Source organism: Durio zibethinus, chromosome 1, assembly GCF_047325235.1.
Source record: "Durio zibethinus cultivar Kanyao isolate XHJ-2024 chromosome 1, ASM4732523v1, whole genome shotgun sequence".
In the NCBI taxonomy this organism is placed as follows: Eukaryota; Viridiplantae; Streptophyta; class Magnoliopsida; order Malvales; family Malvaceae; genus Durio; species Durio zibethinus.
This window is the reverse complement of record NC_143162.1, coordinates 8,352,490-8,369,302: the sequence shown is the minus strand read 5'-3', so window position 1 is coordinate 8,369,302 and position 16,813 is coordinate 8,352,490. Positions and strand designations below refer to the sequence as shown.

At 30.6% G+C, this 16,813-nt stretch overlaps 1 protein-coding gene across 1 annotated transcript; it reads right to left on the bottom strand.

Moving 5' to 3' along the window:
- Positions 1–1,063: 1,063 nt before the first annotated feature.
- Positions 1,064–4,535, bottom strand: LOC111311997 (laccase-7-like). The gene is made up of 6 exons (XM_089762094.1): positions 4,354–4,535; positions 3,705–3,856; positions 2,966–3,210; positions 2,646–2,774; positions 1,599–2,555; positions 1,064–1,461 (listed from the first exon to the last, which is right to left on the bottom strand). Exons 1-6 carry the CDS (start codon positions 4,447–4,449, stop codon positions 1,325–1,327), a joined length of 1,716 nt encoding a protein of 571 aa, XP_089618220.1. The 5' UTR covers positions 4,450–4,535; the 3' UTR covers positions 1,064–1,324.
- Positions 4,536–16,813: the final 12,278 nt, after the last annotated feature.

Sequence of the window (16,813 nt, the reverse complement as noted above, 5' to 3'; positions counted from 1 at the left end):
CTCATAAAGTTGAAGCAAAGGTTAATTGGATTTCAAATTTTTATCTGAATGAAAAGTTTAGGCAAAAAAATTAGTGTCAAAGCAAATTAAGTATCAAGACTTGTCTACTTGTTACACTTGGAAATTGTGTAGTAACCAAGTCTTAAAGGAGTATTTATAGAAGGAGAAAAGTTTCATCCAATTACAAAGTGTTACGTGTCAAATAAAATTTTTTTTAATTAATTAATTAAAGAATTTTCAAATAACAAATCGGTTATCGTCATGTGAATTAATATTATTATTTAATTTAATCATACAACTAATTAATTAATTTTATTATTAATTAAATATGTCACTTGTCAAGTGAAGATAAAACACTTAGTTTGATCATTTAGATTTCACAAATTTGTCATTAGTTTTTATTTCTAATTCAATTACAGTTACTTAGAAATAAAATAAAAAATGTTGAGTTCTCTTAAAATTCTTTCTTACCTAGCAGACTGACACTGTAAATTACTTTCCTAGGCATATTTCACTATTTACAATTCTAAAAAGAAGACGAAGATTTTAAAAATCTAAAGTTTCTCCAAAGTTTCAATAAGCAAAATCAAAAGAATTAAAAATATTTTGAAACACTTGAAGAACAAAACATTTGCATTCCAAAAATTATTATGAAATTACTCTTCATCTTAATTTCTCTAAAAAAAGAGATCAATTTCATTTGCTCAAGATTAAGTCAATAAAACCTTTGAAGAATAAGTTCGTTTGACCCTTGAAACGGATTTTTTCAAAAAAAAAAATTTTTTTATAATAAAAATTCTTAAAGATTGTAATTTTCACAAGTCTAATAAATAAATTTATTATTTATCTTTGATTTTTTTGTCATATTTTCGACATGAACAAATCTACTTGACCCTTGAAGTGGATTTTTATGAAAAAGAATTGAAGAATTTTTTTATAATAAAAATTTTCAAAGATTATAATTTTTACAAATCTAATAAATAAATTTATTATTTATTTCTAATTTTATTATTATATTTTTTATACCAAATTTTTATGTACAATATATAATGGGAGGAAACAGTAGAAAATGATATTTTTAAAGGAATTTTATTACCATACAAAAGAATATGGTCAACCTTTTACAGTTAAAACGACAGAGTTTTTACTTGACAAGAATTTATTACATTGAGAATATTTTGCCTTCAAATAATAAATGTGAAATGCCATCTTATATACTAAAAGAAAATATAAGAAATAAATTCCAAACTTATAAAAAGAAAAACCCAAAAAAAATTATTTATTATTATCATCGAAAAGAACGTCGACGTCTTTCGTCAATAAACTATCCGTAGCATTGTGGTAGATCTGCCGGCGGTGGAGGCAAGGTTGTATCCGGAGTTGGTCCGTTTTCAACCACGAAGGCGGTGGCCAGGCCCACTGAGAAGTGCGCGTCTAGGTGGCAATGCATTAACCAAACACCTGTGCATTTGAGATGAATAGAAACAAGAAAAAAACAAAATGCTTTAGCTTTCAAAAAAAGAAAAACACCGTTGAACCATCGCTTTCATCCCACACCCATCCGTAAGAAAGGAAGCTAATGATCATAGAAAATTAACCTGGATTATTAGCTCTGAATCTGATGACAGCCCATCCTCCTACTGGCACGCCAATAGTGTTGCGCATTTGTGGGTTGATAAAATTGAACTTCTTTCTATCTGTGGCAGGGTTATAGTTTCCAAAACCTTGAGCCAATACATGAAAGTTTAAGCCATGGATGTGCATGGGATGATTCTCCACTCCAATGAAAGCTGTGTTCTGCAAGATCATCTCTACAGTCGAATTAAACTTGAGCTTGGTGACCTTGGTTCCTTTTGGAGCAAACAACAACGGTCGGTCGTTGTTAATGCTAGCGTTGGTGTAGTCAAATTGAATTGGGGGGTTGGCAGGGAAATCAGTGGTGTAAACTCCACCGAAGTTGAAGAAAAAGGCTTGCAACATAGACAAGCTGGTGGGTAACACAAAGGATTCGTTGTTCATGCTGGCAGAGAATTTCGTCCCATTGACCGGACCCTGGCAAGTAGTGTTTTCTGGGCAAAGCTCGAGTCCCAACCCAATGGTGACGAACATTTTGTAGTCCACCATACGTGGGACAGGGACCCAGTGAGGTCCGCCAATCAATCCGGTAATGTTGGTGTAAAACTTGTTGGCCGTGGGGGTGTCATTGAATGCAGGGAGGGCTGGCATTAGCGGCGATGCTGAAGATGGGGCCCCATCATAGACGACGACACCTCTCGTTGTAGTATTATCATACTGTGCACCAGTTGCGCTTGCATATGGTCTTGCGGCCATGTAATACGACCCAACCGGCTGATCGGCGGTTAGCAGAACGTCGACTGTCTGGCCAGGGCCGGTAACCACGACTTCGGTGACATAAGGCTTGGTGTAGCTGGCGTCGATGGCAACGACTGTCATCTTATGATTGGCTATCTTGTAGAAAAGCTGGTTGTTGAGTGCAGCGTTGATAATACGTAAGAGATAGGTCTTCCCTTGCTCCACCTTAAGCTTGTACATATCTTATGGGAAACCATGATTAAATTAAACATCAATTAACATATAAACATTATGGAGTATGTGCAGGGAGATATGAATTGGTAATCACTTACTGTTTTGAGAGCATGGGTAGAGATCACCAGGCCGTCCATTTATTGTGTAAGCATTAGAAACGTTAGGAGCAGCGCCAGTGGCAAGCGCCTGGTTCTCCACATCAATGACATTAGCATTCCACCACTCACCTGCAACGCCATTGCTACTTTAATTAACCATATATAGCAATATTTTCTAAAATGAAAATTTAATAAACACTTCAACTAATAGTCTAATTAAAGAGATCAATACTTCTAATTCAAAAAAAAAAAAAATTAGAGATTAATACTTCGATCAGTAAAATCTTAGATCCTGGTGTAAATTAGAATTGGTTAACTACCTAAGAGGATGGGAACTTCCTTGCGGGGCTTAGGGAATGGGTAAGAGTGGCCGGCTTTGGGGCGGATGATGAGTGCACCGTAGACGGTGGCACGGAGCCAAGAGGCATGAGCATGCCACCAGAGGGTTCCCTCCTGTTTAATGATTCTGAATTTGTAGGTGTATTTACTTCCTGGGAGAATTGGACACTGAGTGACCATGTTAGGTCCATCTGCCCAGCCACTCAGTTTCTGAAAAATTCCATGCCTGCTCAAGCAATCATCAAATTCACCGACATAACCGTTAACAATGGTTAAAACATAAAAATATGAATGTATATAAAATAATAATAATAGTAATAATGGGCTACAAATTTAATTAGTTTTAGTACTACATATATCATCATTAGTAGATGGAGTAGAGCATTGTTCTTTCATTAATAAAAAATGGATCACACGGAAAAGATATACACGCACAGCCAACATAATGCACCTGGCTATACTATATTTTCAAAAGAAAATTAAAAATCTCTCTTTTGTATCAATAAAACAAGAACTGACGTCGCTTGAAGAAGTATTTTTACAAAGATATTTTAGTCAAGAAAACACTAATTATTTTGAAGAATAAATCAGTAATAATTACACATAATGAATAAGTAAATTGACGCTCCTAGCAGATGCTTGATATTTCTTTGTCAAAGTCAAAACTAAAATTTGGAGAAACCTGAATAAATTTGGTTGTATATTTTCATGAGGATTTACCAGTGAATGGTCAAGTTGTAAGGTGACTTATTAAAGACATGAACAATAAGTGTGTCACCCTCTTCAACGTGGATTGTTGGGCCGGGGAGGCTACCATTTACTGCAGTAATCACTTGGCTGTTGCATAGCTTATTAACAGTCAAATTTTGCACCTGTCAACAAATTAAAATAATGAAGTTAGGGACATTATATATTAATGTAAAATCATATCGTCAAACACTAATCACTTTCATTTCTTTCGGAGAAAAAGGTTAGTAGGGAATCTGTCTATAGGCCTAAAGAAAGTTGAATGTATCCAGTCGAACCATAAACCGTCAATAATGACTAAATTATGTAACTAATCAAGGATGGAAATCGTTAAAAGTTAACCAAAGAGGTAAAAATCGTTAAAGGAATGTGAAGGCTGTTTGTAAAAGACGTTGACTTTGAGCTGCAGCATATGATTGCTAAGTTTCTATTTTCTATTGTAAATATTCAACGTGCATGCTGTTACTGGTAACACAATGACAATTATGTGGCTAAAGCTCGAGTTGAGTTGTTATGCAAAGTTTTGATGCTGATTTGGACTGTAAAGAAGAGGTTAATTTAATCCTTGAAAAGAAATTATGAAAACGGATTGTATATGGCTAAAGCTCTATAAGTAGATTACATAGAATGTGTGCTCCACTAATTCTGCAGCTGAAGCTGTTGAAGCAGCCAGAAGAAGAAGCAAAGCGTAAGCAAACAAGAAAATAGGGCGCCGCATTTCAATTGAACGGCTAGCTCAAGCCAAAGATGAAGGAAGAGAAGGGAGGGAGATCAGATACTAGACTTCTTTGCAAGGAATGAGATGAGAGGGTAAGAGACAGAAGGGCTTCTATTTATATTAGATGTGTAAGGTTCCTCGTGAAGCCTGCGTCCTTTTGTGGTTTAACTTAACAAAATTTTCTGTTAGATATGTCAACTATAGCCTGCGATATCCAAAAATATTCAACAAAATAGATAAAAAAAAAAAAGGGGGGGGGGGGGGGGGGCGCTTTTGCATTGGCACACAATTACGTAAGAACCTAGCCAAGGTGTTGGAACGTATTTCTTCTTTTAGAATATTATTAAATTGGGCAACCAACGCGATAGTCGAACCTTGTACAAGAAAAAAAGTCTTTTGAATTTGATAATATTTTTGATTAAGACTGGCTTTAATTAGAAATTTCAATCTTATTCAGATTCGATTAAAAATATTATATTTTATTAGAAAAAAAATGAAAATGAGTATTATATTGTAGAAATAAAGATGGTGATTTATATTATTTTAAATTTTTTATTGGTTACAAAGACAGATATGGGTAATATGTCACTCATCCTTTACTAGTATTTTATATTATATATTTACTAAATAATATAAAATTTTATCTTAGATTAATTTGAACTAATATATTTTTATTTAAAATATATATAACAATTATATAAATGTGAAAGATAAAAATAAAAAAGCTAATTTTTTAATTTTTTAAAAAAGTTATAAGTGTAGGGATTATCATACCCATTAAATACCTATGCAAATAAGGATGAAGATAAATTTAAAATATTTGTTAGGTATGAGTATGAAAATGAACATAATATAAAAATTTGGAGATACAGATGAAAAATACTTTACCGATCTCATATCCTACTTATTAACATTGCTAATTAAAACGGCTAATGCCTTTGTAGTATAAAAGATCCCTTCCTTTTTCAACCAATGCCTTAGTCGAATTTTCCATTAGGGTAATCTTTGTAGGTGGAATAATTGTAGAAGGTCTTCTGGTTGTTTTACTAAGATATCTAATTACAACGCAATTTTGAGGTAAAAGGCACATCAAAGAGCTGTTGGTAATGGTTGTGTTTTTCAACTAACAACTTTCTCTCCAAAATAGTGAGAGCTTTCCTCTATAGGAGTTTTTTTTTTTTTTTTTCTCTCTAAGTGAGGTCTTCCTAAGTTAAATCTTAGAATTTCTTTAATTTTTAGGAATCTTCTTGAAATTTTCATAGTTGTCAATTGTTTTTTTATTTTTGGGTCAATGTTGTCTATAGCTGAATCATTTATTAGAGTGAAGAAATCAATTTTAGGTTAATCTTAGTGTACTTAGGTTTTGTTCTAAACTACAAATTTGGATTAGGGTTTTTTCCAAGGAGTCCAAAGTAATCAAATAGATAGAATTTGTTATTCTATCCATAATCCATCTTTATGAGTTTCTTTGATTAGCCTAGTAATGAGTGGGGAAAGGCATGAAAAAACTAGTGATTAACTTAAAGGAGAAAGAGAAGTAGACTTATGTTTAAACAAAATACATGATGGTAGGGAATATTCACGCTGGTAAAAGGTTCAATAAAAAAGGCATGAAAATATTTTATGAGAGATTTGACTGATGAAAATAGCTCAGTTTATTTAAAAGTTAGGTATGAATAAATTTCATATCTCGTTTAATTTAGAAAAATTGTTAAAAAAGGCAATTGAAGAGGGACTCTAGTTGGTATTGGGGTTTTGCTTTAATTTTCAAAGATAGAAGAGAGAGTTATAAGTCAAAAAGATTGATTTTGGGCAAAGTTTGGGTATAGGTCCATAATCTACCACTGGATTTTATCACAAAGCAAAATGGTGAGATTATTGGGAGAAATTTAGGAAAAATGATTGAGGTGGAAGATCCACTAATGTGTGAGTGTTTTAGAAGAAGCTTCTTAAGAATAATAGTGGCACTGGATGTAAAAAAACTACTGATGAGTGGATTTTAGGTCTCGAAAAGAATAAGAAAGGGATATGGGTAGTGATAAAATATGAAAGGTTATCATATTAATGTTATAACTATGGAAGGCTAGGCCATATGAACAAATAGTGTGAGGTGAAAGGGGTGGAGAGTGAGAGAAGAAGAAGGTATATGGATTTTATGATAACAACATTGCGTAAATATGAGAAAAGCCAAAAGGAAAGATAAAGGATTAAGGAGAAATAGATACAAAAGGTTATATGTAAGATGGGAGAAGGAAACAAACACATAGAAAGGGTGTTGTAAGTTGGGAATGAATTTGTTAGGAAGGAATGGAAAAACAATTATAAAGTAATTGGTCAAAAAGTCAACAAAACTATTGAAGAAGTAGTTATCGATAAGTTGGGAGTAGGAAAGAAAGTTGATATGGATGACAAGGTATGGAATAGTGGAACGATGACAAATAAAGAAATAAGGGGAAAAAAAAACAATAGGTGAACTTGAAAGTGAGAAGTATACTATAGGGAAAATAGGGATACAGGTAACACAAAAAATCTCAAATTTGTTGGGAAAATATGTCTTTAAAAAAAGGCAAAAGGAAAAGAAGAGGTTCAACCAAGAAAAATCAATCCTACTAGTCTATGTAAAACAATAATTGTTGTTAAAGAAAAAAGCAAAAGTACCCATGGTTTGAATCAATCCAAAAAAAAAAAAGTTATGCTCTAAGCAAAGGCTGTGAAATAATAGAGAAAAACCATAATAACTTTTCTGCAAGACGAGAGATTAACCTCACAAATATGAAAAATTATCATAGTGTTAGAGACATTCTGTATACTATAAAGCAACCACCAAAAGATAAAAAGGAAAGGGTAGAAGGAATATAAAAAAAATTTGAAAGATGAAGTAAAAAAATAAGAGGTTTTGCTAGCAATAAAGATTAGGAATCTGAAACTTAAACAAGAGAAAATGGGTTTGAGGAAGAAAAAGGATAAAAGAGCCAAAAGAAGAAAAAACTAAAGAGAGGAAGAGAAATGATAATATTAAGAGATATAAGTAATAATGTGGATTCAATAAAAAATAAGGGAATAATAAAGAAGAAAGAAATAGATTACAAAAAAATAATGAGAACCAAGAAGAAAAAAAAAAAGAAAGGAGAAAAAGGGAAAGGAAGAGCAAAAAATCTTTTTAAGGTTTCGATTGGGTTGAATGATATAAAAAAAATAGATTGAAAGAGATAGTAGTAAATGAATGGAGGAAAATGCTGACTAAGGCTATGATGGCTGGCCGCAAATAGCCACATAGGGAGAATTATTGCATTATCATGAACCTATCAGGGAATAAGGTCAACCCTGATAGTTCAAACTCTTATAGAGCATAAAAGGAAGTATAACCCATATATGGTGTTTTTAATGGAAACTAATAATGGAATGAACAAAGTGGAGAATGAGAGAAATATGCTAAGCTTTCAAGAATGAATGTGGGTAAATCCAGAAGGTTTAACTGGAGATTGACATTGTGGTTGAAGAATAGTGTTCAACTTACAATGGTGAAAAAAAGAAAGAATTTGATAGAGACAACAATAGAATGTGTGAATAGTAGAATAAAGGTTAAAATTTTTTGAATTTATGAGACATCAGTGTTTGAAGAAAGAAAGATAGTATGGGACCATGTAAAGAAAAAAACACTTAACATCTGTGTTCCATGGTTATGCATTGAAGATTTTAATGATATTATGGAACAATAAGACAAAGAGATAGGTAAAAGGAAAAAAAAGTGAAAAATTAAATATTTTAAAGAAATGCTCAATTTTTATAGTTTGGATGATTTGAATTACAAAGGATAAAAATTTATGTGGCTTAGGGTAAGAGAAAGGAAGGTAGTAAAGGAAATATTAGACAAGGCAGTTATCAATATGGAATGGAAATTGAGGTTTCTAAACAATTAGGTGTTTAATTTGGTAGTAGAAGGGTTTGATCACTCATTAATTGTACTATTTTTTTAGATTTTAAAGAGAATAAAAGATGCAAAAAATTTAAACTTGAATCAATTCAGTTAAACACAAAGGAATATGGGAAAATAATTAAGGAAGGTTAGAGATTGCAGTGCCAAAGATAAACAACATTTCAAGTGGTGGAAAAATTAAAGAACTGTAAAAGGCTTTTAAAAAAATAATGTAGTAAGGGGAGAAATAACAACAAAGGGAAAATTGAAGAATTAAAAAGCCAAATAGAAAGGTTGCTATTGAATATGATAAAGATGGAGGATTTCCAAATAATAATGGAAAAAAAATAAAAATGGTATAGGAATTGGAAAAAAATATTGACTGTAAGGGTCAAAGGTGAATTGATTAAGCTTAAGAGATAAAAACATAATTTTTTCATCAAGCTATGGTGCAAAGAAGGCAGTTTAATAAAATTCTTTGAAAAAAAAAAGAAACTAGTGAGTGGATTGACAAAGAAGATGAGGTAAGAGATTATTTTGGGGATTTTTATGTTGAGCCATTTACTAGTGAAGGGAATAGAGATTAGGAAATAGTATCAGATTGTATTCTAAGTATAATAACTAAGGAGGTGAATAAGGCTTTGACTTGTGAAGTAGCAGAAAAGGAAATATTATAGGCTGTTTTCCAATTAGGGTATTTAAAAACACCAAGGCTTGATTGGTTTAATGGATTGTCATATCATAATTTTTGAGGTATAATCAAGAAAAATATTGTTAGAATGGTTAAAAGTTTTTTCCATTCTTAAAAAATGCTAAAGAAACTGAATAACACTGATATAATGCTTAATTCTAAAGTCACAAGGCCAGAGAGTATCAAATTTTAGATTAATAAGCCTATAAAATTATAGATATAAAATTATGTCAAAGGTGATAATGAATAGGTTGTAACCTTTTTAAGTGAAATAATTACTGAAAACCAAAATGCCTTTGTGGGAAAGAGACAAATACATGACAACATTCTAATAGCTCAAGAAGTTTGTCACTATATAGAGCTAAGGAAAAGGGGAAAAAACTATGTGCTGACTATGAAAGTGGATATGAATAAGGTGTATGATAGGGTGGAAGGGGATTCCTTTATGCAATTATGACCAAATTGGGCTTTTATAGGATTTGGATAGAATGGATTATGAAATGTGTTATTTTAGTTTCTTATTCTTTGATTATAAATGGAAAACCTAGTAGAAAAATTCTTCCTTTTAGGGGTTTTAGACAAAAAGATCCTCTATCTCCCTACCTTTTCCTCATAGTAATAAATGTCTTTTCTAAAATGATCCAAGTAGGTGTTAATGTTAATAGAATTATAGGGATTGAATTGAGCAAGCATTGTCCTATGCTGTCACATCTATTTTTTTATGATGATTCACTATTTTTCCTAGAAGCTAATATTAATAATTGTAAAATAATGTTTGATATAAGTCAATGTATTGTAAAGTTTCAGGGCAGAGAGTGAGCTTAGAGAAATTCAATTTAATTTTCAACAACAATGTACTAGAAGAGATCAAGAAAGGGATTGAAAACTTTATGAGAATTAAAATTGCTAATAATCCAAGGATTTATTTAAGGATTCAACCAGTATGAGGGAAATCGAAGACTAAGGTGTTGAGGCACATAAAGGAAAGGATGATGGCAAAGTTTAAAGGCTAAAAGCAAAAGACTTTATCAATAGAAAGTAAGAAAATTTTAATGAAAGTTGTTACTTGTGATCCCTACCTATATAATGTCTTGTTACAAGTTTCCAAAAAGATATGTATGGAGTTAAATTTTATGATCACAAACTTATGGTTAAGGTAAGGGAGTAATGACAACAAAATACATTAGAAGAGTTAGGACAAGTTTACAAATAAAAAATGGATGGTGGAATAAGGTTCAAGGATTTGGAAATATTCAATCGAGCACTGTTGGTGAAGCAAAGTTGGAAAATATTGTAAAACCTTACTACATTATGGGTAAGAATTTTCAAGGGGATTTACTTTCCTCAAAACTAAAATTTGGAAGCTAAAAAAGAGGCAAGAGCATCATGGGCATTGAGTAACATACTTGAAGGTAAAGATTTTTGAAAAAAAAAATTTGATATAGCAAGTAGCGGATAGGCAAAATATTGAGATATGGAAAGATTGTTGGGTCCCTAGACTAAAGGGACATAAGCTATAGTTTTTAGGAATGGAAGATAGAAACATGCTAGTGAAAGTAGAGAAGTTGGTTAACTATGAAAGAAAGGAATGGAACTTGGAAGAGATTAAGCCATGGATAACTAGGGAAAAGAAAAAAACTATTCAAGAGATTCCTATAGGGGGCCAAAGTTGTAAAGATGAAGTGGTATGGGTAGTGGAGGATAAAAGAGAGTATATAGTAAGATTTGAGTATAGGGTACTGAATAAGGTAGCAGATCATAGACTAAGAACAAGACCTCAAGCTTATATGTGATTGATGAGATAGTTTGGAAAACATTATGGAGATTGACAGTTCCTAGTAAAATAAATGTGTTTCAGTGGAAAGTCCATAGAAGCAATTCCAACAAATTATAATCCCTTGAAACGAAAATGTAAAAAGTGTCATGTATACAATCTGTGTGGAATTGAGGAAGAAAAAGTTGAACATATACTACTACAATGTGATTGGATAAGGGGAAATGGTTTGAAGAATGCCATGGTCTTAAAATTAGAAACAAAGTAGTTATAACTTTTGATAGATGGCTAGCGTAGATTTTGGAATAGCTAAAAATGTGGTACTAGAATTGTACATATATAAAGACGTGTATGGTGTACATTTGTAAAATGATTTGAAAGACAAGGTGTGAAGTGATAATATGGGGAAAGGAGTTGATATTGCACTTGGCAATATTAAGAGCTAAGAGGGTTATTGCAGAATTTAATAGGTTACAGAATGAGAAGACTAAAACAACAAAGACAATAAAGGTAAGTATAGTAAAAAAAGAAGAAGAAAGGTCATGCATAGAAAAAGAGTGATTAAAAATGAATTATGATGGGGTGTTTACTAAAAATAATAGAAATGCAGGAGTTGGAATAGTGATACGGAATGAAAGTAAAAATGTGATTGACGAGCTTGGAAAATAAATAAAGGCAGGTTTAGCATTAGCAGTAGAGGCATTTGCAATTAAAACAACGCTAGAGCTTGTAGCTTCTAGAAGATATCATAAGGTGATCATGCAAATGGATTTTGAAGTACTATTCAATCATTTTCAAAGGACAATAGGGAATTATAATTAGTATATTAGACCAATTATGAAAAAAATAATGAAGTTATGCGAAAAGGTACCAAAAAAATGTTAGGATTCTTGTGATAAAAGAAAAGAAAAAAAAGCAAGTGTGTTAGCTTTATAAATATTATTAAAGTGTTTGGAGATTCAAGTCAATGGAGGATTTGTTAGGATTTACCTTGTATCTTACAATCCCATATTGAAAGTTAAGTGAGTTTAAGTTTGTCATGTATCCTACATCGAGAGTTTAGTAAATTTATAAAAGGTTTCACCCTTATAAATAAATGTTTTGATTTTAGTTTGGTAATCCTAGATAGTTAGACACTAAAAGAATAACTAGATAAATAGGCTATTAAAAAGCTGTAATTAGGTTTTAGATTAAGTTTTAAGTAAAGAGTTTTTGGTGACTTTTCTCATTCCAAAAGTCTCTTGATTATAAAGATTTATTTGATAATGGATTAGGTTTAGAGTAGGCCATTTTGAGTTTGATTGAAACAAATATATTTGTGTGTTCTTATTCTTGATTTGGGCTTGCTATTTTGTTCGTAGGTGCTGTATGTGCATGTTGATTTTCTAACAAATGGCATTAAAGTGAGGTTCAAGGTTTGAGGTTTGTGGGAAGAAGAGGTAGGCCCAAGAGATTGTAAAGCAAGTATTTTAAAATGTCTGAAGAAGGTATATCTAGTATGCTTATGCCTAAGTTTAAAATTTCGTTATTTGATGAAAAGAATAATTTCATATTATGGTAAAGTATGATTTAACATCTGTTAGTACAACAAAAGTTGGATCAGGCATTAGAGAGCAATAAGCTTAAGGGAATGTCTAATGGTAATTGGAATAGAATTAAAAAAAAAGTCGTTAGTACTATTAGATTGGCACTAGCCCCAAAGGTAAAGTACAATAAATTGACTAAGAGTACTCCAAAGAGTTTGTGGGATAAACTTGAGGTTATTTATGCTTCGAAGTCATTGACTAATATATTATATTTAAAGATAGATCTATATTCTTTAAAGATGAAAAAAGGTACGAGTATTCATAATCACCTGAATGAGTTTAATAGATTAATTTTTTAATTGCTAGCAATTTATGTTGATGAGTTAAAAGATGAAGAGAATGCTTTAATTTTGCTATCTTCTTTGCCCAAGTCTTATAGGCTTTTAGTTTAAACTTTGTTGGTGGGTAGGTCTACTTTGAAGTTAGATGATGTGACTGTCTTATTGCGTGAGAACGAAAGATTTATGAAAACACAAAATTTATCACCTGGGAGGAGTACACTAGTTGTAGAAGGTTTTGATCGAGAGAGGACTCAAAAGAAGATTGATGGATCAAAAGAGAGATCCAAGTCTAGAGACAGAGATTACAATGACATAGAATGTTATTATTATGGTGAAAAAAGACACATCCAAGTACATTGTAAGAAGCTAGGAAGGGATATGACTGCTTTCAAAAGGGCAAATGATGAGAAAAAATCAAATGAAGGAAAAATGATACTACTTTTATTGTGTCTAATGATGATGATATCATTTTGATGACTTATGTGGATAAGACTCAAATTTGGAAAGGTAATAAATGTTGGGTTTTCGATTTATCTACTACAGCCTATGTTTGCAATGATAGGAATTGATTTGTGGAGTTGGATGAGAATGAAAAATATGGGGATATTATGGTTACTAATAATGAAAGGTGCAGATTCAAGGCATTGAGAGTGTTAACCTTAGATCTCACAATGGTGTTGTTAGGACACTTCGTCATGTAAAGTATGTACCAAGTTGTAGCTATAATTTGATTGCTTTGGGTGAGTTAGCTTCTCGGGGGTATATATACTATAGTAGCAATGATTGGTTGAAAGTGTAAAAGAATGATAATGTGATTTTACAAGGGAATAAGGTCAAAAATTACTTGTACATGCTTGATGAAGGCTCAATTGTTAGGATTTCTGTGATGAAAGGAAATAATAAAGGCAAGATGTCAGCTTTGTAGATATTGTTGAAGTGTTTGAAGATTCAAGTAAAGGGAAGATTTGTTGGGATTTGCCTTGAATCTCACAATCCCACATTAAAAGTTAAATGAGTTTGAGTTTGTCTTGTAACCCACATCGAGAGTTTAGTAAATATATAAAGGATTTCATCCTTATAAATAAAATGTTTTGGTTTTAGTTTGGTAATCCCAGATAGTTAGACACTAAGAGAATAGCTAGGTGAGTAGGCTATTAAAATGGTGTAATTAAGTTTTGGGTTAAGTTTTAAGTAAAGAGTTCTTGGTGACTTTTCTCATTCCAAAAGTCTCTTAGTTATAAAGATTTATTTGATAGTGGATTAAGTTTAGAGTAGGTCATTTTAAGTTAGGTCGAAATAAATTTATTGTGTGTTCTTATTCTTAATTTAAGCTAGCTACTTTGTTCGTAGATGCTACATGTACGTGTTGATTTCCTAACAAAAAATAACTAAAGTTGGTAAAGAAATAGGCCAATATGGATGTGAACTAGGTGGCAACATAGTTTATAATGAGAATGTACAGCTTAAGTTAGCATAGGCAACACCTATCTTCATTAGTTGGAATCCTAAGTAAGGATGGATCGCCAGAACCACATTCTAGTAGTAATGTATAAAGATAGTTGCAGATGAGAGTTTCTTTTTACAAAATCTCATAATCTCAATTATCATGCTGATAATGTAAAATAGACAATGTATGGTGTTCACAAGGAATGAATTTTTTTTTGTAGCCAAAAAAAATTCAAAAAAAAAAAAAAAAGCTATTGGCAATGCATCAACACTTAGGCTATGGGTTAGTCATTCTTAGGCTAGACCCTCCATGGCTAGTATAAGCTCTAAATGCCATGAACTATATAAATGATTGAACTTAGATGGGAAAAACAAAGAAAATGCGTATAGCTATAGGAATTAACATGTACCTATATATGTTTTTGGCTAAGTTTATTAAATTACTTAATGTTGAATTACTAATCTCAATTAAGCATTTTTCAACACTAATCAAGTGACCATAACCATTAAAATTATGGAAATCATAAATTTAAATGGAATATATTGTGATAATAATGGTGAGTTTAGGGTTGAATAGTTAATCCATGGTGGCCATCTAAATCAAGCAAACCATGTTCCACAGTTTCATATGGTCACAAGAAAATCGTGTAAAAAACTACCCCTAGATTAATCCTTTTGTGTGCTACCTAAACTCTATGTTACACACCCTATAATAAGAAAATTTTCAAACAACCTTGAATGTTAAACCAACTCCCTTCAATGTCCAATATTAAAATAAAATGTATATTTCCATCCCACCCTTTGTATATTATTATTTTTTTCTCTACCCAAAACATATATATATATATATATGTATGTATATAGTTGGTCTCCTTTAACGTGTGATTGGTAAATATAGAATAAAGTCATACCTTCGTTTAATTATATGACTTATAAATACTGGAGGTTAGTGAATTGATCATCACAACATATAGTCTTAGATTGTTGCAATTTTTTATTTCGTAGTCTTTGCCTCTTTGGAGATTTTTGAAAATAATTACTGAAAATGAAATAATTTCTTTTATATTAATGGGATCAAGTCAACCTTTTTTTTAAAACCTGTTCCTCAATATCCTAATATCTTGTTAAAAAAAATTCATATTAAAAAAACACAAGCAAATTTGCATTTATTGGTTGTTCTAGAATGTTTGAACATTCAATTTTGGTGATTGATTAAGATTTAATACCATTTAGCCTCCACTATATTATACATTCACTTTGATGAAATATGTGTCAAAGTTGGCCAATATTTCATAACACTAGACCTGATAATTTCAGACATAATACGATGACACGATATAAAAATAATACCAAAAAAATCGTATGTGTTTTAAAAAATGTGTTTTATATTTATTTGTGTTGACATGAATTTCGACAAAGCACAATTTGTAGTTTATACGTGTTTACTTGTCTAAATACTTGTAAGATACCAAAAATATGTTTAAATAAAACATATCACATAAATATACGTTTAACACATGGTATGACACAAAAACACTTTTAATTTAATCTTATCATACGAGTACACATTTAACATGCTTAATCTTTTTTATATTTATTATAATTCAATATAAAAATATAAAGATTATTTTAATTTTTAATCTTTTAATTATGATATTTAATTAGCAATTCATTACCATATAAATATTATTTTAAACATTTAATTATGACACTCATTTAATAATTATTATGAGATTATTTTTTATATTAATAATATAAATACAATATAAATATTAATACTAATCCTATACATCATTATTTTATTTTTTAATCTTTGATAGTTCATCATTTTGAATTTAATACTAAAAACTAATATAATTATGTAATATATATTAAAATTTAAATATATATTAAATGCGTACCAAAATTTTTTATTTTTTTAATATGTAAATATTTTTTTATATTATTAATATGTCAAGTTTATTAAATTATAAATGATTGATAGTTTATAATTATTTATTATTTTAATAGTTATTTTATATATATTAATGTTAGTTGTGTCTATTCATATATATATATATGTTTTAATTGTGTTTATTCGTATATATCCGTATTATTCGTATTTATTCATATTATGTTTAAACGGATTAATTATACATGTATTAGTTGTGTTATGTCATATGTAATACATATTATAACTGTGTTGTATTTGTGTTTAAGATTTAAACATCATTTATAATTTATATCATATTGTTATTTTAATAATTCATGCCATTACATTAGTCAAATACAATACAAAATACAATACAAAAATATAAATTATCAAATTTGTGTGACACCAATCACGCCATCTTCAATCTCAAAGAAAAATTTTCTATATGAAAATTTAAAAGGTTTAATTCCTCTTACTATATTCACATTAAAATTTATAGGCAATGAGAAATGTACACAAAGTATTAAAGTTCATTTGAATTTAGTGAAAAATATTGATGAGAGAAATTAAAATATGGAAGACTATAGAGCTAGAATGCTAGGAATGATAGATTTTGGCTTTGACCATTTGAAGAGGAGAAATTGATCTGGCAAAGGAAATTAAAATGCTATAACTAAAACACATCTTGGGAAGGATACGTCACGAATTAGTTAAGTACAATATTATTTTATAATATAAAATTGCCCCAAGTCTTCTTT

Excerpts from the sequence above, each read along its gene's own strand:
- LOC111311997 (XM_089762094.1), bottom strand. The coding sequence starts at position 4,449 with ATGCGGCGCCCTATTTTCTTGTTTGCTTACGCTTTGCTTCTTCTTCTG. Across the intron at positions 3,857-4,353 it reads TAGTGGAGCACACATTCTAT|GTGCAAAATTTGACTGTTAA; the intron begins GTAATCTACTTA and ends ATTTGTTGACAG. Across the intron at positions 2,775-2,965 it reads GGAAGTTCCCATCCTCTTAG|GTGAGTGGTGGAATGCTAAT; the intron begins GTAGTTAACCAA and ends ATGGCGTTGCAG.